Source organism: Gadus chalcogrammus, chromosome 13 (assembly GCF_026213295.1).
Source record: "Gadus chalcogrammus isolate NIFS_2021 chromosome 13, NIFS_Gcha_1.0, whole genome shotgun sequence".
NCBI lineage: Eukaryota > Metazoa > Chordata > Actinopteri > Gadiformes > Gadidae > Gadus > Gadus chalcogrammus.
The window spans coordinates 12,651,432-12,673,692 of NC_079424.1; the positions used below are offsets into that span (position 1 = coordinate 12,651,432).

The following is a 22,261-nucleotide window of genomic DNA, read 5'->3' on the forward strand; positions in this document are numbered from 1 at the left end:
TCAAGAGTTAAGGCTGAGGTAAAGGCCATTAACCAAGGGCGAATAAAATAAGCCCCTCATCCCTAGATATTTTATTCTCAATGAATTGCTTTGAGAGCCTGTTGTGTTATTATAGATACATAATATAAATATATTTTTGGGAAAAATGGGGGATACAACAATATTACATTTTACATCTCTCCAGAGTTCAGTAGAATATATCATAATTCACAGTTTTATTAATAACGCATTGTAGGCCTAACCCTAACTGCATCATTTAAATAATGAATATGACCACCTAAATTGTATCGCTGGTATCTATATAGCTACTACCCCACTAGGAATAGGCCTATGTTAAGTCACGGTGTCAAGAGGTTGTTAAGTGAATGATATTCTGTCCCGGCCCTCTTCAACCCAGTCAAATCTCAAATGTCATATTTATATATATATCGTCAAGGGATAGGGGCAAGTGGAGTAACATGATCAAGTACTAACAACATAGTTACTGTATCCTCAAGCAAGTAATTAAAAATCCAGCAACTTGGCAACTAAACCACGAGTGTACAGCGTGAAACCGCTTTTAAATATTATCTGAATTAAATAGAAACTGCATTTCTCCACATATTTCTTTTAATAAAAAAGGTTGAGAATTCCCTTTTTGGACATTCACAAATTCACTGCCAACATAGATTTTAGGCATTTTGTTTACAATCATTATGAAAAAGAATATAAAGCGTAATATTTAGACTACAGTGCAGATAGCATGACGGTTCCTTGTTAACTGCAATCTTAATAATGACCTGTGTTTATTTATTACATATGTCCACAATGAAAAACTGTATACCAAAGATAATTTACATGCCTCGGGCCAGCCCAAGACTGTTGGTATATTTCATCATATCGTTCATGCAATTATTTTAGTCACAGAAACAATTTGCAACTATCTGACAAGATAGTTTGTTACATACATCTTTAAATTAATACATTACATCCACAAAGAAAACAAAATAAAGCTTGATGGGGGAAATGGCTTTGATGATGTACAATGTGCAACAAGAATATGGCCACTGACAAGCAGTTGGTTATCATTCAAAATAATAGGCAGAATATATCTTTGTAGAGAAATTCCACAAAGCAATTTCCAAATCTGGTTGGACATGACAACTGTGTTTACATGCCCATTTTGTAAGTCTCCTACAAAATAAAACAATATAACTAAAATACTTAACTTGCTTTCCTTTTTCGGCAATGCGGCCAATCAAGCTGCAGTACCAGAGTTATTCCCTTTAAGATATAAAGCTGAAGCTAAAGACAGAGACATAGACAATATGAAGTAGTGCGGAAACAGAGCAACAAATTACTATCATTTGCAACGGCTTTCTCAACTGTCTGTAACATGATGCACTTCAACATCTATGCATCATTGCAATTCACACGATTGAATTACAAAAGGAGATTGTCGTAAGGGCTTCTGTCTATTTTCATTGTAAATGGTTATCATATATCACACTTATGTACTGTAATGGATTTGTAGTACCCAGGTTCTGGTCACATTTTGACCAGAACATGGGATAATGGCAACTATTGCACATTGTAATATGAACGAAAAACGTCTTGTACAAAAAGGTAGCTTTCCTCATTACACAGCACATCAAAAAACATTTTAGATATAAAATAGTTAATAATAAGAGATGGAAGAGACAACCCACAAGGTACATTACCAAGTCTAGGTTGTGTGGGCAAGTTATTGTTATTCATCGTCCACCCCTTACACAGAATGTGCTCAGAAGCATAATATCAGAATTAAAATAATACATGAGAAAGCTGCTCGTCACAATGGCTAAGCAAAACACAAATTAGTCCATGGGTCAGGGTAATGGCTTAGGCTTTAGACATCCTAACATTTCAAATTTCTTGATAATATTCCATTTATCCTAGGCCATTTCACAAAACTATATTGGAGTGTTGGCTACTATGTATTCTGTAAACTAAACATGTTTAAGGGATAGTTAAAGAATTTGGCAAGATTATAAAAAAATAAAATAATTGTTCCCTTTAGTGAACTGCATTTTAACATATCAGAAAAAGATTGAGAACAACAAGGCAGGCCAGAAATCAAAAATAGTAAACATGATGTTCCAGAAAAACGCTAGTTTAAAACCGTAAATCAACTGCAGTACTCGCCTAGCTCTGCGGGGTCTTTCTGATACAGAATCCTGGTGACAGATTCCCCTATAACAAGCATAATGCAGAAATGGTCAGCAATTGAAAACTGTTATATGGTACACTTGGAACCTGCCAGTTCAGTATTATAAAAGGACAAGTAGTGCTGACAGCAACACTTATGGACAATATGTTACCTTCATTTTAGAGTAGGGACCTTGTGGGAGCGCTGGTCTGTTCTCAGTGACATTCTCAGTGACATCAGAACGATAAACATAGGTGTGCCACTATGTTTTAGGCACTATGGTGCCTAAAACAGTGATGTTAAGCATTTCAATTGAGTAGTAAGGCAACCATGCTGCACGTGGATGTGTATGCAATGTTTGGTCCATAGCCCAAGTTTAGAGCAAATTTAAAAAGTTTAAATACAATAGTGAAGTGTTCATAAGACACCCGTACCTTCATCGGAACCATAATCGTTATCCATTTCCAGCCACATGCATATAAATAACCAACACGTTTCATAGTAGAGAAGAACTCTCTAATAGTGTGCCAGGAAACTTAAAAAGGGCAGGAAGCGTTTCATTCGCTAACCTAAGGTTGACAGTATAAAAACGAAAAGGTGGGGAACACAATAAAGGTAGTCCATCAATTAAAGTGACTTGACTCATACAACAATAAGGCAGATACTAGTCATCTAAAAAATGTCTAATTTATGTGGACTCCTGTTTGGCACCGTCTGAGTTAAATTGACAACAAATAAAGTCCACAGTTTGATATCCATGAAGGGAAAATTTCAGGCATCCCTGGGATGTGCATTTTGTATGCATATGCATGCACATATAAGTTTAATTCAGCGATATAGTTTGGGGGGGCAGCCATTCAGCGATTCAATTATTAAACGCTGCATTATAACTGCTTAACATGTAATCATTAATGTTTACATTTGAGAGAAAATGCAAAAGAAATTGCATATTACTGAAGCAAATTTTGCGTAAATGTATGGAACCCCATCCTGTCACTCAATATCGACAAAATGTCCCCTGCTGATGTGTTGTGCTTTTGTGTTGCAAGTAAATAAGCCATTGGCATTAGGGGGTTAGTGAATATGGTTGTCTTTGGCTTGATGGGACATAAAAGCCATCACAGAGAGGTGTCACGTTTGGGCCAGAAGCTGCAGCCATCATTAGCAGCAGGTTCTACGTGACTCTGATGCCTGGCGTCCAAGTTGGAAACCTCTCCCTGAAGTTGCTCCTGCAGCTTCTAGGACAGGGATGCGCTGACCTTTTTAAGGGATGCACAGACACAAACATAAAACATTATTTTAAAAGAGATTAAAAGATTTTATAATATTATGAGTTGTCACAGAAACGTGTTAATAGAAAAATATATATACATATCGTTACACTCTAAATAACTTTGAAATAACAAGTAGGCCATTGCATATTTGAGGTAAAATAAGTGTATTGAACCCTATCTAAATGTAGGCATGTCCATGAAGCTTAAACCTCGCCTCGTATGGCCTATTGAAGACGAGCATGCTTCTTTCTTTCGTCAAAATATTCGATGTATTTAGAGAACTAAATTAGCAAGGAGTCTCACACAGTTTTTCAAGTATGAAATATTGTAACGAATGGCAGTTTGCTGACGGTCATTACGATAAGTGGGTGTGCATTCTTTAATTCATCCATGTATTTGAGACGTACATTATTTAGGTTGTTTCCCTGTTTGATAGCGAAAAGTATCACTCTTTCTGAGAAAGTTGGCTTCCAAAACAAATCTGCAAACTGTCAAGATATCAAAAGCAACCTATATGCACGTACTGCAGTGCAAGTTTTGGGTTGTAGCTCAAACTGCTATTGAATTATATGTATATGAATGTAGTTTACCACTATGGATGGAAGAGAATTGTGTGTCGGTAATTCAAATAGGCTGTTACCTCTGTTGTTAAATTGTTAAACCTTTCACAGGCTTAAGCCGTCAAACATCGACCTTGGTGCTATTCAAATTAATGTTGCTTTTTCGCAAAACTGATAATCGGGGGGAAACTTGGATACGTGATGCTGTCATAGCTGATGACATCATTGTGAAATTACCTATGGGGACCTTACAGGCTAGTACAGGCCACTGTAGTTGTTGGAAAGGGACGAGTCAGGGGTAGCATTCAGTTAGTTGCAATCTAAAACCTCGATGCTGGAGAATGTTACACTCTGGACCTTTAAAGTATTTTTAACCAGACTTAAGATGCTATATGCATGCGACTATCAGGACCCCGGCCCCCAATAAGGATGGCCAGGCTCATTTAAACTTGATCTTTAAAAGGTTGAAGGTGTTGCTTATAAAACAACAAACAACTGATGCTTATTGGGAAAACCCTAATTAGGCCGTACCTCCTTACATATTACACCCACCTACCCTTAAAATATTTAGAAGTAGTAAAATACTGTACACCTGCTTTAAAATGCGCATGGATACAGTATTAAATACAAAGATAAACAATGTCCATCATGATAAGACTCCACCAATTTCTAATCTGATAAAGATGGACATGAAAAAAAAAATGGGACTCAAATTATTGAGACACACACTCACTGATCTCTCTGAAGACCTCGTTGATATTAATGGCATTCTTGGCACTGGTTTCAACAAAGATTGCATGAATAGAATCGGCATAGTCCTTGGCATCCTTCTCAGAGACTTCCCTGTTAAATAAAACACAGCATGAAAGATAGATCGTGAATGATATTCCCTACTAAAGTGTACAATGCTGCATGCAGTCTTTTTTTCCCCAATGACAATCATATATTTTCATGTTTTAATGTCCAGGATTGTCGTTTCATTTCCAGAAAAGAGACTTGCTTAAGGACATTCTACAAACCGAAACATATATTTCACAAAGCTTTGTAATGGCGGTTTATAGTGTACTATGAACGATCATAGCGTCTATATTGCAGTCCTACTGCCATTTAATCCCCATAATGATCATCAAGTTGCACCACATTGGCCCAGAAGTGAAATGAGAGACGGATAGGTGAGCTGATATAACTCAACAGTCTATTCTAATGACATAGAATATTAATTAGGATCCAACTCAAGATTCCATATCGATCATGTATAATTTAATGGGAAATATTGTTGGTTGGTCTTTTCCTGCCTCGTTGTCAAAAAGTATATTTAAATTCCTTAACGTTCATATATAAATATAGTGAAAACCTAAGGGGTTATCACAAAAAACAAGGCTATTTTATTTAGTGAGGAGGAAGAATCTGTTACGTTACGGCGAGTGCTAACAGGATTCTACCTGGCATCAGAGAGGTCACATTTGTTTCCCGCGATGGCCACCACGATGTTGGGAGGGCCGTGCTGCTGCAGCTCCTTCACCCAGTTCTTCAGTGTTTGGAAGGACTCCTGGTGAGAGAGGCATTACCATAGGTTGATTTGACACAATAAAAAATTGAACAATAATATGCAAAAAAAACAAGACACATTTTACCTCTTTTGTGATGTCGTAAACAATAATGGCTGCCGCTGAGCCTCTGTAGTACATTGGTGCCAGAGCACGGAACTATGGGAGACAGACAGGGGAAAATTAGGATAGGATAAACAGGGGAAGGCAATGTCTTGAAATCACTCCTCATGGGGAGAAACCGATCACTGATGGAGCTGTCCAGTTGAGTTATGCCACTACCACATTGGATCTACTGAGGTACGGGGGAACTTAAATTCTGTGAAACCTTGGTATAATATCGTAAAACTCACAGAAGAGCACAGATTTCTAGAATTTCCAAATAGGTTTCAAAACAGACACATGTGTAACTGTTTGGCCTGTTGGGTGAAAAAATGACACATTTCACACTATAACCTTGTCTAGACTTGATGTGTTATGTCTGATTCTACATAGGAAAACAAAAGAGTGCAGTGGTGACATCACTCTGTGCTTTAGCTTCACTAGACTGAATAACGCACACGGTATAAATGGTGCGATACAAAGAAAAAAAAAAACACCCTCTTTGCACCAACCTACCGGCTTTCCTAAAGTTCAAGAACAAGACAAATGGCTTTATTGAAATGGATGTATGGCAAGTATTTCCCCCATGGAATCTAACATGTGGCAGCCATCAGGGGAAGGATGAGCAGAATGTGTCAGAAGATGTTAACATCTCCACAGTCTTTGGCCTAACTATGCATTTGGTCTAAACCAAATATCACAAAAGCACTGTCCAATCCATCAACACACCCCCACCCCCACCCGTACACATTTTCTTTGTGTACGGGTGGGTGAGTGTTTCCATTGAGACAATTGCTAAATTGTAAAGAGCATAATTTGTCCCGTTATTATCTGGCTTATTTCCTGCAGAAAATTATGAATTAATAATGCTTTTTTCGGAAGTCAGATCTCAGTCTTGCTGATGTAATATCTCCATTACACTTGGTCAACCAAGAAGTGGTATACACTTTCTTCTGTATCTCTTGAATGCTTACAGATACATTATTTCATATTTGGTTTTGAACAGGTAAAACAATTAAAAAGAGTCTATAGGCTGATTTATACAGATACAGATATGATTGTTTGTACAGTATTTTTGTATTGAGTTGAGCGACACATTTTGGCCGCTTTATTGAGTATCACAATATTGATTTAATGTATTGTGAGAGCTCAAATTAACCACATATTTTTCATTCGCAAGTTCTAGATGATCCCCCTTATTCCTATGTCAAAACACCCTCTAATTGTCCGATCTTAATTCACTAGACATCTGACTTGCTTGTTTTAGGAAATTAATGGCCTCATTATCAGATGTTTTGTGTTCATCTCAAACAAACAAACCACAATCCTCTGGTAGACATTCACTTGGAAGGCCTCTGCCTTTCCCACCAGGATGGAATAAACTATCTGTCTTGGCGTGACACAGTTACCTCAGGAAAGCACACATTCCACATAATTATGGTTGTTACTGGCCCAAAGTCCACCGAAGGGAGTCCAACTTGGGATACTTGGCAGCGCCGGTGAGGCGAATACTGTCTGTCTCGCTGGCTACCACTAGGCTGCTCGCTTAACTACCACCGCACACTCCTGTGTGGTCTCGCCTATAGCCTTCACCCCGAGGAGCATACACGGCGAGGCCAGACCAGACATCTGGCTAAAGGGCTGCCTTAAAAAAATAGTCCCGACAATGCTTGGCTTATGCAGATTAATTACTGAAACCATGAGCGTGGCACGGATTCAAAAGACACGGGACAGACGGAACGACGTTTAGCCTCATGTATGCTGAGATAGGAATTCATATAAAAGTACATATTAACATTTCCCCCTCCCAAAATATGTTTATAGGTATTCCTTATCATGCTGCTGACCCTTGTTGCATGTGCACTGACTGGCTCTGTCTTTTCCCTTTCTAAACCTAGATCTGCCAAAACTCAATAAGGAAGAAAAAGGTTTTAAATTCCACAATGACACCTAGACCCACACAATGCCAACAAGATGACAATAAATAATGTTTTGACAAAGACATCCAAACCACATAATGGACCGCAGAATAAAAAATAAACTAAAGAAAATCAAAGATGTGAAGAAATTTACCATGAAAGTTAACAGATAAATAATTGTATCAGGAAAAAATACTGTACAATGTGCATATGAAAAATTGATTTTGACGGAAAAATAATCCATGGCGGTCACTGTTTACACAGATAGTATTGGATAGGAGCCTTTAGTGGCAAGGCAGCAGTGGGCAGACAGCTAGGGTTTCACTCTGTCATCTTATCTTAAACGGAGATCCGTTAGGGCACTCTCAAGGCCACAAAGCAACACAGGCCCCATGGAAGGTGTGGACTTAAAAAAAACAAATAGCCCCCCCCCCCCCCACACTCTGGAGTGAGTAAAGACAAGGGAACAAACACAATTCTGAGATCAGAAAGAAACATGAAGGCGAGTCATGTGTGTGCATGCATGCAGGGAGGGAAAAGGGGAAATAACATGGATTACTCATCCAGTGAAAACAAGGATGAGAATTAAATTAATTGAAGGGCTCGTAAACCATAATTTCCACTAAACTGTTATTTTTCTTTCCTACATTTGTTGAAAATATCAGTTTAATATCAGTAGGAAGGGAGTTAACACTTAATGACATTACTAAATATTTAGAAAAAGATACACCATACAGAAAAGTAATTGCTACCCATTCATGAAGCATTCGACCCGAATCAAAAACCAATCAATCTAAATAGTTGACCCTTTAAATATTACAGATTTACATTGGATATTGAACTGAGCGTCGACCAGTACACATAAGACAAAAAAAAAGGAGCCATCAAACACTATAAGCCATCCGCAAACTCAAAGGACGCAATGTCACCACCAATCTTATACTGCTTAGCCAAAGCATTGTCCAACCCACCCGGCTCTACCTTGCACCTGTTTCTCTAACGTGCTCTCTGCCATAAACCGGGTCAAATGTACACACATGACTAACATTACTGCCAATAAAAATGGTCTCCCCACTCCCAGCCTCTCAGAGCTCAACTGTAAGGCCATCACACACTTTGCAAATACAATAGCAAAGGACATCACACAGCCTCTCAATTGCCACTCTAAGGTCCAATCCCATTCCTACCCCTTACCCTTACCCCTTCAAAACAAGGGGGACGGGTAAGGGTAAGGGGTAGAAATAGGATTGGGCCTAGTACTGCCCTCTGGGGGAGGGAGTACAGATACAGCACCTTGAGGGGCAGAAGGGCTCACTTGGACACAAGTCTGAGGGAACTACGAGTCTTGTTCTTATGTTGTTTTTGTCATTAATGTATGTTGCCGTGTTATTTGTTTTGTATTGTTACTGTCTGGTATGGTTGTGTGATGATGTGTGTAAAGGGTATTGTTGGTGATGTACAGTTTTTTGGAAAATAAATGACCCCTGGGAACAATAAACAAACAAACTATTCAATGGATAATTCAATGCATCTTGACACTCATCTTATTAATTTGTATTTATATTTTATTTTTCAAAAGCAAGTCGAAATCTTCTTTACAAAGAAATAGAAACAGGATGCATTACCAGCCATCTAGCCCCCCTGATCCCGCTGATCCCGCTTTCACGGCACCCAGACTCTCGCACTATGGTCTCACACCCAGACTTTACGCACTAAGAGGTAAATATTGCCCCCTACCAGATATAAAGCATTACTGCACTCAATATCCATCAGCTCCCATCAGTTTATGCTATATTAACATTTGAGATTTTAGCCAATATTACCCCATCACTCCCATGTGAATTATGGGTTAGTGCCGAATAAAGTATACTCTTTTTCTTTTTGAGCATACACATAGCGGTCACTGCCCATTATCAGGTTTGTTTGACCACTGTAAAAAGGCCCAACCAAAAATAAAGCTTGGGCTAGCCAAGTGTACTAACCCGCTCCTGTCCTGCCGTGTCCCAGATCAGGAACTTGTGAAGCTCACTTTGGTATTGCACTGTCTTGGTCATAAAAGACGCCCTGGAAAAGAGAACCGAGAACATGCATAAATTTACCACAACACTGGAAACAAATACAAGCAAAAGAAAATCTCAGCATATGCTGACTAGCATTTTTTTCCCAGACAAGGGGCCGCCTTGTTATGTTGATTGCTCCTCAAACTCCTTTCAAAATGAACATAGGCTTCCAGTCATTTCATATGTTGGCTTCTTTCCCATCTCATAACAGTTCCATTGTAGTTTTTATGGAATGTCATTTCATATGACTTTACATCTAGTACTGCTCACTGACCGTTCCAGATAGTGGTAAGGAATATGCCTGTTACCATGACGGTATCAAAATGACGGGGCACAATGTAAAAGTTAGTACATCTTCATGTTCATAATTATGATACCTACCAACCTTCAACATACAATTTGGGTCGACAACATTTAACAGAGATAAATACAAATAGGACTAGAGGCAATCTACATTGGCATTTCATTTAATTTCCAGAAGGCCTACAGGTTTTCCAGGACTTCTACATTGGACTCATTATAAATACCTACATAAACACCCACAATGGTGTTTTTAGTTGGTCTAAATCTACACATTTTCAATTTTACAACAGATGCATATTATCATACCCAATTGTTGGATTGATGTTTGGGTCAAAACTGTCTTCCACAAACCGCCAAACAATACTTGACTTTCCAACCCCAGTTTCCTGAAAAAGTAAATTGTTACCAAGCATTCACATAATAAACATAACAGCCCTCTTGTTGACCACAAATCTATATTTGTAAAATGTAGACGTAACTCGGGAAATGGTATGTTCACGCCTACAATCTTATCCTTTAGGTATGAGATTATTTTTTATAGCTATACAGAGCATCTAATCGATTTTTTCTGATACACTTGAATAATTACAAGATGATTGCATGTGGAAAAGATTAAATATTTGATGGACCAGTGCTCGAACCATAGGCTATATTTCCGTCGGATTTGTGCTTGTCTTACTGGAAAATTTATTTTATTCTCAAATTCATGAGGTATAAAGTTATAATGGATCCACAAATCAACAACATGCCTAATCTAAGTAGTTAGTATGACATCCCTAGAACGAAGTGTATTGGCTACACTAGCTGGGTATCTGTTTATTCTACTAGCATATAACTAGCCATGTATAATGCAAAGACAGCGAGATCCAAATCATTCTTAACTCACCCCAAGAAGACACACTTTCAACTCTCTCAGTGCCATATCGATCTCTTCAACACAACTAGTTTGTGATCAACATTCCAGTCACTTGGACACATTCACTCCTTTCTACCTGTTTCAGGGTGTCAGTCTTTGAAAACAAGGTTACGTGACTACTGTCAGAAACCATGCATACATTTCGAAATGGCTGAAACGTTATGGTTTTGGCCAACGCTTGGTATACTGCATGAGTTTCAATATGTAGGTGATGTAAACACCGAGCTAACCTCCTCGCAGCGTCTCCATCTTGAACTCCAGCGGGTCACGTGACTGTATCGGCTTTTTTGTTCGAAAAACACGAAGCCGAGGGTCAGCGATGGTGATTACTTTAACCACATGTATACATGGCTTAAGAAATTGGCGTCTGATTAATTGTTAGTTTTGATCAATTATCTTGGAAAAGTTGCATCAGGAAGTGGTTTGAGGAAGTAGTTCTTCTCCTTGGTTGAGTGACAGCTGTGGTAGTGACAGCCCACACGGCGGAGCACCACAGAATCAAGATGGCAGGTAATGGCACTTTCTTAATGGAATTTATTCGATGGTTAAACATACTTTTCTTCTTTGGGATAGCATGTCTGGTTGTGCATTTACCTCTCTGAGGATTCAATATCGATTTCTGGTTTATGAGGCGAATCAAAGGGAGCACTACGGCCAGGAAATCCCAATGAAGGGCTGGACGAGCCGTGTCGGCTAGCATAGCTAGCGAGCTAGTTTACTGTCGAAAGCAAGCTAATAATACAAGTTTATTAGGTTTAACACCACTTTTCAAAGTTTTTATGATAGATGCTCAAAATGATCGTGTAATGTCTCATAGTCTTTAATAGTTTGGCCCTACTTTATCTGTCTTAACCCTGTACAACATCGAATTGTTGTCAGCGTGAACGAGTTGACCTAGCTTAGCTAACGTTAGCCTTTTTGCTAACGTCATTTGCGACCATAAGGGGACTACATCCAGCACCGTACCATAACAAAGGGATAGCTTCTAAAAAAACGTATCAGTGAATTATTGTGCAGAACTAATCAAAGCATCGGACCCTATTGACGCAGCAAACACTAAACAGTCCCTGTACCAACGCTGCTATTATGTACATATTGGGGAGGGTTCCCTTGATTATTCAGTTGTAAACATTGACATGCAATCTCCTATATTATCAAACAGTTAGGATCTGTTATTCATTGTATAACAAAGTTCATGGGTTCTGTCATTATCGTCAAGTGATCGGATCGTTTATGATTTATATGTGTATTTTGGTAGCTCGAAACTCGTCTTGTTTCATAAGTCGACTATGATGTTGGAATGAAAAAATATGATGCCTGTCACGAAATTCCTTTTTAAGTGGTACATCTCTAAACGATAATTTAGCCAATCTAAAATAATTATCTCCCTTATTCGCCTTTGTGAGTTTGATTGCACTGTGCATTGCATTGTACTGTGTCTTGGCTGTTTGTATTGTATTGCTATTCACTCATTTACTTTCACAAGATTCTTTGTTCACTTATCACATGCATGACAACCCTACTATTTAGAGTCAAGACTGGTGTAACAGCACTGCCCTTACTGAAAGGTTTAGATCTCTTCACAAGTTTGTTATCCATCTAACCTTTACCGTCATGTCTTTCCCGTCTTATTTCCTCTCCATTATTACAGGACTGTCTTTATATTTTGAAGATGGCCACGATGATATGGATGACTGTAAGTTCCGGATACTTTTTTTCATGTACAGTTCATATTAAGCAAATAGCCTTTTTACAGAAATGCTTGAGGTCCTTGGGAAGCAGGATGTACCCTCCTCATAAACTCTACTGCCACATTGACAGTTTACATTCTGGATAATTTTGAAGCTGTTCCTGAAATCTGGTTAATATGGGGTCATCTTAACAAGGCTGTGCAACCAGTAAACATACATTAGTATCTGTGAAATTAACCTTTGTTGAAAGACTGATCTGATGTCAGTAGTTTCATACATACATGTGATGTTAAACAACAGTTTATTGAAATGCTGGGGATATTGAATAGGCGAAAGCCACAGGAAAGGCTGTATAAGTAATAAGACGTGATTAGGTAGTGTGTTATTTGCTGTATGAGTACATCGATGGACTAGTCAACAGTAATTAATACATTTATATATTTGGGTAATTGTCTTAGTTGTGGTGGTCAGAAAAGTGTGAAATACCATGCAGTCCACTTTTAGTATGTGTGAAAATGACAGATGCATGACCTTGGGAATGTTGAAGCCGTCAATCCATCCCCAACATAACACTGGAGGAATCCTCATGGGGATTCACTTGTTACTATTATTAGAAGCTATATTGACCATCCGATCTCTGTGCTTTTCATTGAGCATGGTGATGAACTTCAACTTTCCCTCAAAGACCAAAAACAGAGAACAACAACTGTTTGTTCTCTGCTGACACTACGCAAAGTTTTCTTTTTATTGTTTTGGTATTTTCTTTCATATTTGTAAGTTACCCGAGTGCGTATGTATGTTTGCATTAACAATTTCCCCTTTTTCCCCCTCAGTCCACACAGTTGGATTTGAAAACTATGGCTCAGAGTGTGAAGGAATACGGATCACAGCCTTCTTAGATGCAGGGCAAGACAACCTCACTCCTTTAGGGAGGCTTGAGAAGTATGCCTTCAGTGAGAACCTTTTCAACAGGTAAGAACTTGCCCAGGAGCTAACCCTAGCCCCAAAGTAGACAACAACACAATATTGGATAACCTCGACTATTGGATAACCTCTGACAGCCAGAACAAAGGCCTGCCGTAGACCATCTCTATAGACCATCCACATTCCTATCTGTTTGGAAGACTCATACCTGGGCCAACACTGGTGGAAGCATGCCACAGGTCTTCCTGGAACATGCATGATTTTAAGAATGGCCTGTAGTAGTTTGTGGCCTTTTATAGTTTCAGATCCCGAAACTTTAAGGTCTGCCATTCCGGGAGTACCCTTTTGTTGATCTGCGTCTCACGCTAATGTGGTTTGATCTAAATGACATAGTCTGCCAGACACTACAAATGATTTCCTAAAGTGGATTTTTTTGTTCTCATGCTTCTTGTACTCTCCTCACAGTTTTCAAGCTCTGCAGTAATGTACAATTACTACCAAGTATATCAGTGCGCGGTTGTACTTGTCAGCTTGGGCTGTGCTGCTTATACCCAGTGTGCACGTCTTAGCTATTGGCAGGTAACTAACCCAGAGGCTCTGTTGCTTCCCAGGGAGATCGTGGCACGCGGGCTGCTAGATGTGCTTCGAGAGTTCAGTGACAATGAAAATGACTTTATCAGTGTCATGGAGACAGTTGCCAGAATGTCAGAAGATGGAGGTAGATTAATTTTGTTGGTCTGCATTTAATTTGATTCATTCGTACTTTGGATATGTGCAACTGTGGTTGAGATTCACTCCAGTTGGACATGAGCTTTCCTCTAATACCTACAGATTTGTATTTGTATATTGTGCATATGCTCATGTTTGTCACGGCATGTCCCCAGAGCCAACAGTGCGGGCTGAGCTAATGGAACAGATCCCAAACATCGCCATGTTCTTGCATGAGAGCCGACCCAACTTCCCAGCAGCTTTCTCCAGATACCTGGTACCTATCGTGGTCCTGTATCTCACCGACCCAAATAATCAGGTAGGTTTGTAGTTGGCAAACAATTAGCTTGAAGCCAACAACTTTAATGAACAATTGTGTCATTCTGAAAAATAATGTTTTCTGTTTTCTATTTTTTTTTCTGGACATTGTACAGCCTCACTTTTGTTTGACCACTACATAATGTCTCTTTTTCTCTTTAGGTGCGGAAGACTAGCCAGGCAGCCTTGCTTGTTTTGCTGGAGCAAGGCCTCATCTCTAAGGCCGACATGGAGACCAAAGTCTGCCCCGTTCTGCTAGAACTCACAGAGCCGAGCAGCGACGACGATTACAAATCAGAGGCCGTTGCTGTAAGAGCACTCCCTCTTTTCTATTACGTTATATCTACTGGCTTTGTACATGAACATTTTTATTATTTTTCAATGATTTCTCTCAACGAACCATAACCCCTTTGTGTCATTTCAGATCATGTGCAAACTGGTCACCATGTTGAGCAAAGACACCGTAGAGCGCCTGCTTCTGATGCGCTTCTGTGAGCTGTGCAGTGATGCCAGGCTTTTCCAAGTCCGCAAGGTAACCACCCCCAAACACTTTCAATTTCTTCACTTCTGCTTTTCCTATTGTTCCTCCGAATTGTTACCTGTATGTAAAGCAGCGTTTTACTTATACATCTTACTCCATTTTTTTCTGGAAATGTGTCTGAATTTGGAGCTGAACCTAGCAGGAGCAGACTGGTAATGCATGGCTGAAGAATGCAATCCTTATGTTGATGCGAGAATACTTTTTTTAAATCAAGATTCTTCCCCCACAATGTGATGGTGTCGATGCGCCACCATGCCCCTTCCCGCACCATGTAACATTTTCTGTTCGGGCGGTTACAAAGTTGAACTACAAAATCAAGAGCTACAAAATCTTTGTTTAATATGATGGGTGTGGAGGAAGGCGGTGGCTTTCGGATCCACTTTTTTCCACGGTTAGAGCAGAGCTTAAACTTAAAGCGAGGCTCTCACAAGACGAGCCACGGAGAACCGCAATGGCATCGCACGTAGTATAAAGGACCAAACCAGACAGAAGATTCGATTTTTAGGAGAGATTTATGTAAGGGGAGGGGTTTGTGAGATCAAAAAGTCAGGTTGTGAGGAAATATGAAATTAAAACATTTAACAATTTATTTCAAGTGGGTAATATTTTTTTACTAGAAGTACACATTATGAATGGTACATGACAATAGACATGCCAATATAGGGCTGACCTCCGAATTTGTTACGGGGTCACCAAGTGAAAAAGTTGGTGTCACCGGTAAAATGTTGGTCTTCATTAGGAGTCAACATTAACCCTGTTGTACTCTACAGCGCTGCCAACACTCTTCTGTTGTTCTGTTGCTGGAATGTTAATTCCCTGCATAACTGGTGCAAGCTGGGATGGCTATTCAGGAGTGAATAACATATCACTTAAAATGTGTACTTTTATTTTGCCAAACAACGCTTGGTGCCCGATTGTTTCCTTGTAAACAGAAGAGCCATACCTCTCGGTATGTGTGTCCCATTTTGTCAAAGAAAGGATTGTCGCGTAATTCTGCTTCATTGTCTTGTCATCAGGTCTGTGCTGCCAATTTCGGAGAGTTCTGTTCCATTGTAGGCCAGGAGGCAACGGAAAAGCTGCTGGTAAGAGGCCTTGACTGTAATCCAGCAAAAACCCTTTGAACAATTTATCATTGTATTCATTACAGCCAAACAAGTAAGGATTGACACGATATGCAATGCTATTCTATATTCGGCTGCATCTTTATTGGGAAGATATTGTTTGCGTTGTGCAGATCGGGTCCATTAAACTATGTGCCCCCCCCTTTAAAATATCCTGCCAAAAATAACTACATTATTAATCGGCCATTTAATTGTAGGCAAATAAACTGCGGTTTCCAAAATGCTTTGTCTCAAAATTGTTTTGTTTGACCCGATGCCATTGTTTTAGTTTTATTCTCTCCCTCAAATTCATTCAGATAATTGTACTGCAAATTGGAAAGCTTGTTGTTTCTTCCTTTCCTGTCCGGGACATTTACTTTCATTAGTCATAGCCATGGGCTCATGTTCAGAAACTGATCCAAAGGTCGGTCAATAAACAAATTACTGTGCTTTCACAGATGCCCAAGTTCTTTGACCTGTGCTCAGACAGCCTGTGGGGCATCAGGAAAGCCTGCGCAGAGTGTTTCATGGTCGTCTCAAACTGCACATCCCCAGAGGTGCGACGGACAAAACTGTCGCCCCTCTTCATCAACCTCATAAGTGACCAGTCACGCTGGGTAAGGCATTTTAAAAGTACTGTCAAGATTTATTCAGGTTGTAGCTGATGTACGAGCATGAATGGCTCGTTGAAAGACACCATTGCATTGACGTTATTGGAAGCAGGGGGGCGACATTCGTTTTGCTATGATCAGTTTGACCACCACAAACGATAGCATGATTAGCTAGAGAGTTGATGTTTTGACTAGAAGGTCTCCTTTTGTTCTCTTCAGGTGCGCCAAGGAGCCTTCCAGTCTCTTGGCCGCTTCATTTCCACCTTCGCTAACCCCTCTGGCACTGGCCTCCACTTCCGGGAGGATGGCACCTTACTTGCGCTGCCCAGGTGTACTTTAGAAAGGTAGAACATCCCCTCTATGAGGCTATTCCATGCTGTCATCACTCCACCCTTTTTTTACTGGCAGCGAAGATCCAATGGCTAAATCGTACCAAATCCTGCTGTCCTTTCGTCTTCAGAAACTTATCCTTAATATATGTTCTATTAATGTATGTAGGAAGCTTGACTCTAAATGTAACATGTCCCAAAAGCTGAAGTTGAAGTTGCAATGGCACACACTTTACTTTCATATTGAAAGTAAAGTGTGTGCCACCTCGACACTGCATAGCCACCCTCCCCCTTCTGGCCACCATTGTACAGTGTGTTGTGTTGTATTGTATTGTATTATATTACTTAACTGTGTAGCAACTGCACTAGCTGCTATCATTACTGTAACACGAGGAATTGGTTAGCCTAGTGATTGTTGTACTTGCACTTGGTTCTATGAACATCCTTTCTGTACCGACAGCGATATATTAATGTACTTCTTATGACAAATGTACTTATTGTAAGTCGCTTTGGATAAAAGCGTCTGCAAAATGCCTTAATTGTAAATATTGCACTTTTGAAGATATTATATGAAGGAAATCTGCTTTTTGGCTCTCCATTGCAGTGACTGCTCCATCAACCCTCTGAAGTGCTCTGAAATGGGGGGCTGCCCCACGCAAAGGACCATCAGCCACACTCCTGCCAACCAGGACGGCCGCGCCACTCCTTCCCCTGAGCGCTCCCTGATGGCTGACCTCGAGTATGCACACGCTTTCGGCAACAACTCCACGACCGCTGCCTCGGAGCCGCGAGGAAACCCCACATCCGGTGGCCCTTATAGCAACACAAACAACAACAATGACCCCACGGCTACGGAGAACGACAAGAACCAAAAGGACATGGAGCAGGCCGACGAGAACTTCAACTCTTTTAACTACTGGAGGCCTCCGTTACCCGACATCAGCGGGGAGCTGGAGATGCTCACTAGCCCAACCACAGGGGAGGAAGTGGAAGGAGAGGAAGAGGATGAGGAGGAATGTCCTGTGTCAACATACAGCCCAGCTAAAGCCACCAGCGACCAGATCCAGAAAGTCCTGGACTGCTTGCAGCCCCATATGGATGACCCCGATGTACAGGGTCAGTATATTAACTTTTCATGCCTTTTTGTTGTTGTGAAGTGACAGCCCAGGATAACTCGGCAGCAAGAAATTGCTGTGATGGCGCATACATTTTTCATCCATATAAACCATGTCATTATCGGCCAGCTCATGGTATCTGCATTTGTTAATTCAGCCCAAGTCCAGGTGTTGTCGGCAGCCCTTAAGGTGGCCCAGCTGGACAGCCCGACGGATGGCTGCCCCACCGAAGACCAGCCATCGAGCCCAACGGAAGGCCACGCCGACAGCGATAGCCCCCCACCAGAGACCAAAGCGGCTGAGGTCCAAGTGGAGAGCGAGCAGAATCCCACAGAAGAGGAGCAAATGGTGGAGCCTCCCCCGGTCCCGGAGTCCTGCCCCGTCCAGGAACAGGGCGAGATGGAGACCCAGACTGAGCCCCAGGAGGGCCAAGAAGACTCTCCCCCAGGTTCCCCTGTCTTGGTGCGGGACGACTCGGACCACAGCAGCGTGGTAAGTCTTTCTAATGACCCAGATTATTATTTTTTCATCTTGTTAATAATTTCATGTTTTAATATATAATCATTATAATGTTTTGATTTCTTTTTTCGTTTTTTTTTCAGGAATCTGAACTGATTGAAAGCGTGGAGGAGGAGAAGGAGGACTCTGCCCCTAGTCCAGTGCCAGAGGAGAAGCCTAAGCTCCAGGTCAGTTGGTTGTTTTTCCCATGAAGGAATGTTTCCCATTGGTCACATTAAATGGCACAATTTCCCCCACTGTTCCTGGTAGTGTTTTCATTATGTTGCCTCTTTGCCCCTCGTCCAGAACGTCATACCCCAGCAGCTCTTGGACCAGTACCTGTCCATGACGGACCCAGACAGGGCCCAGACGGTGGACACGGAGATAGCCAAACACTGTGCCTTCAGTCTGCCTGGGGTGGCCCTCACGCTTGGCCGCCAGAACTGGCACTGCCTCAAGGACACATACGAGACGCTGGCCACTGATGTTCAGGTAGGGGGCCAGATGAACAGTCCAAGGGCCTACAACGGCATGCAATTACATTTGTTAATCCCTCAAGTCTCGCATACTTTAAATGGCGGTTGATCACACATGTTTTAGTTTATACAATTTGGAATGTGTAACACTTAGCCATTTTCCGATGCAAATAATTTTTCAACTTGTAACATGGCGGTATACTTACACAATGGCATTGTGTCTTGAACAGTGGAAGGTGCGTCGAACGCTGGCCTTCTCCATCCATGAGCTGGCGGTGATCCTGGGCGACCAGCTGACGGCCGCCGACCTGGTGCCCATCTTCAACGGCTTCCTCAAGGACCTGGACGAGGTCCGCATCGGCGTCCTCAAACACCTGTTCGACTTCCTCAAGGTCAGTCCTGCGCCCACAAACCCTGCGGTGTAAGGGATCTCTGTCATGTTTGCAAGTGGAACTATTTGCATTCTGAAGAGCCATGCAGCAAGGCTCTTTCATTTTTCTAATTTTGTGGCCATTATTTAACCTACTAACTATGCATCAACATATTTTACATCAATGTTTTGCTCTGCTCAAATCGTATCGACCTGTAGGCCACTAATATTCTTCAGTCCATTTACATCACTGACTATAATTAGTCTCAAATATACATATGGTTTGACAGCTGCTGCATGCAGAGAAGAGGAGAGAGTATCTTTACCAGCTGCAGGAGTTCATGGTGACCGACAACAGTCGCAACTGGAGGTTCAGATACGAGCTGGCCGAGTAAGTGTCTTCTTCTGGGCTATTCACAACAGACACTCAAAGTCCAGTGGCTTCATGCAGGGAACCTGGAATCTAAATGTGTTTTAACGAGTGACCTTAAGTCCAGGCATACTTCATTTTGTGGTACACGCAGTAACATAATCGTTGGCATCGTTTTCTAAATCCCTGCATGTCTCTGTTCTCAGGCAGTTGATCCTGATCATAGAGTTGTACAGCCACTACGACGTGTATGACTACCTCAGACAGATTGCTCTCACACTCTGCTCAGACAAGGTTTCCCAAGTCCGGTGGATCTCCTACAAACTGGTGAGAAGCTTCATCCTCTCCTCAACCATTTTGAAATCAGTTGCCTCATTACCGGTGCCTTATTGCCTTATGTGTTTTCTTGATATAGCGTAGCTTGGAATTAAGCTTACAAACTAAACAAACAATGTTGTGCATGGGGAAATCTACATTGCATGGGCTTTAGTGTAGATCTTTAAAAAAGCTAATGTAAAGATTGGCTGCCATGCCTATTTCTATGGGCCTGTCAACATCAAGGGTGTTGCCCACCGTAAATGACGTAGCACATTCCCTTTATCTTTGGGTGTGACGTGGTACAACTAAGCTACAACTAAAGCTACAAGAAAAGCTAGTTTCGATCATTCGTATTTGGTCAAAGCCCAGTCTAACCCTGTGTTGTTATACATTAACCGAGACATGTTTATGCTTTGTCATGTTATCTTAGGTGGTGGAGATCCTCCAGAAGCTGTATGCAAGTGGAGCTAATGACCTAGGCCTGAACTTTATCAACGAGCTCATAGTCCGATTCTGCCATTGTAACAAGTGGGTGGGACGGCAAGCCTTTGCATTCATCTGCCAGGTCAGTGATCATCCTACACTGCCTACCACTACAAGAACTCCTGGGCCATATGGCCTATCAATTATATTGCAATGATTTTGGGCTCTATCACGATGCACAATATTTATCTTGATGTTTTGAAATCTCCTCTCAATGCTTGATTTAACCCTTTGATGCTTAATATCACTCAAATATGATGATTCTAGTAGTCCTAAAATATCCTTGTTTATATTCATTAGTTGTGTCCCTTTTTAAAACACAAAAAGAAGAAATTACAACCAAGTTAAATTTAATATTTATTCAAACCAGGCTACTGCACAGCTTTTAAATGTAAATAAATACTGGCACGTTTGAGGCCTGCTGCCTACATTCTGTAGTCTTGTTCTATAGAGGTTCTGTGTGGGAGTAATGCTGAATTTGCCTTAGCCTTTAGGTCACGGAAAACAGCGCAACATTGCCCCCTAGTGACTCAGCTGAATAACACATTTCCCAAGATGCTGTTTCACACACACAAGTGGCCTACCCAAAGCGCTGACCATCACAACTACTCTGTATTTAAATATCGCACTATAACATCTCAGTGGTTATTTTATATTAGGTACTATATCCTGTTTGGCTGAAGGATACATTTTTAACACACAAGTAGGAAAATTCCAGTGCATGTTCCACTGTAAAAAGTAACGCAACGCAATTACCTAATTTTTGTAGTTCAGGGAAACATGTTTTACCGTTGTGTGTGCAGGCTGTAGTAGAGGAGGACTGCATGCCCATGGATCAGTTCGCCCAGCATCTCCTGCCCAGTCTGTTGAGCCTCTCTTCGGACTCGGTGGCCAACGTGCGCGTCCTCGTAGCCAAGGCCCTGCGACAGAGCGTCATGGAGAAAGGTGGGCAGGCTGCTGTCTTTTTTTGTTGATAGTGCTTCTTTGCGTACCAGTTGTATCAGTTGTACTGATTTTCTGTCATTGCGGGGGATGTCATGCAGCCTACTTCAAGGAGCCCGGCTGCCCCTTCTCGGACGAGCTGGAGGAGACGGTGATGGCGCTGCAGACGGACAAGGACCGCGACGTGCGTTTCTTTGCCACTCTGGATCCAAACAAGGCCCTGATGGACACGGCCCCTTTAATCTAGCCGCCATCTCTGCCCCCCCTCCCTCACTCCCCTTTAACCCCCTCCGCCTGCCTGTCTGTCTACCTGTCTGTCTGACTGAGGCACAGTCAGCGTCTAACTGCCGTCACCAGCACCTGACCACCAGACCCCACCACCTGCAGAACTGTCCTGCACCAGCCACACCCTACAGATTTGTACAGACTACAGCATATATACCGCCCTAAATCATGCATGCTCTCGTAAAACAAAAAAAAACAACAGAGCTGCATTGTTTTTTTTTATTGCGGTGAGACCTGCATAATGCACATTATACAACACATAATAGACATTTTTTCAATTCAAGAGGGATGTTTTTGATCTCTTCTTGCCATGAAGCTCCCCAATCAGAAAAGA

At 41.3% G+C, this 22,261-nt stretch overlaps 2 protein-coding genes across 3 annotated transcripts; one reads left to right on the plus strand and one right to left on the minus strand.

The window, feature by feature from the left end:
* Positions 1 to 99: 99 nt before the first annotated feature.
* On the minus strand, positions 100 to 11,295 carry rab22a (RAB22A, member RAS oncogene family). Its single transcript, XM_056606619.1, has 7 exons — positions 10,819 to 11,295; positions 10,239 to 10,318; positions 9,552 to 9,633; positions 5,636 to 5,707; positions 5,444 to 5,550; positions 4,735 to 4,844; positions 100 to 3,426 (listed from the first exon to the last, which is right to left on the minus strand). Exons 1-7 carry the CDS (start codon positions 10,852 to 10,854, stop codon positions 3,329 to 3,331), a joined length of 585 nt encoding a protein of 194 aa, XP_056462594.1. The 5' UTR covers positions 10,855 to 11,295; the 3' UTR covers positions 100 to 3,328.
* On the plus strand, positions 11,062 to 22,030 carry ppp4r1l (protein phosphatase 4, regulatory subunit 1-like). 2 transcript variants are annotated; one of them, XM_056606615.1, is made up of 20 exons: positions 11,062 to 11,358; positions 12,500 to 12,544; positions 13,373 to 13,511; positions 14,075 to 14,181; positions 14,348 to 14,490; positions 14,652 to 14,798; positions 14,914 to 15,021; positions 16,047 to 16,112; positions 16,589 to 16,747; positions 16,961 to 17,085; positions 17,675 to 18,186; positions 18,343 to 18,677; positions 18,788 to 18,871; positions 18,990 to 19,175; positions 19,390 to 19,551; positions 19,820 to 19,920; positions 20,106 to 20,226; positions 20,648 to 20,782; positions 21,504 to 21,645; positions 21,744 to 22,030. In XM_056606615.1, exons 1-20 carry the CDS (start codon positions 11,352 to 11,354, stop codon positions 21,887 to 21,889), a joined length of 2,970 nt encoding a protein of 989 aa, XP_056462590.1. In that variant the 5' UTR covers positions 11,062 to 11,351; the 3' UTR covers positions 21,890 to 22,030. The 2 variants fall into 2 exon arrangements, with proteins under 2 accessions (XP_056462590.1, XP_056462589.1); XM_056606614.1 differs by lacking the exon at positions 11,062 to 11,358 and having other exon boundaries at positions 11,365 to 12,544.
* The last annotated feature ends 231 nt before the right edge of the window (positions 22,031 to 22,261 follow it).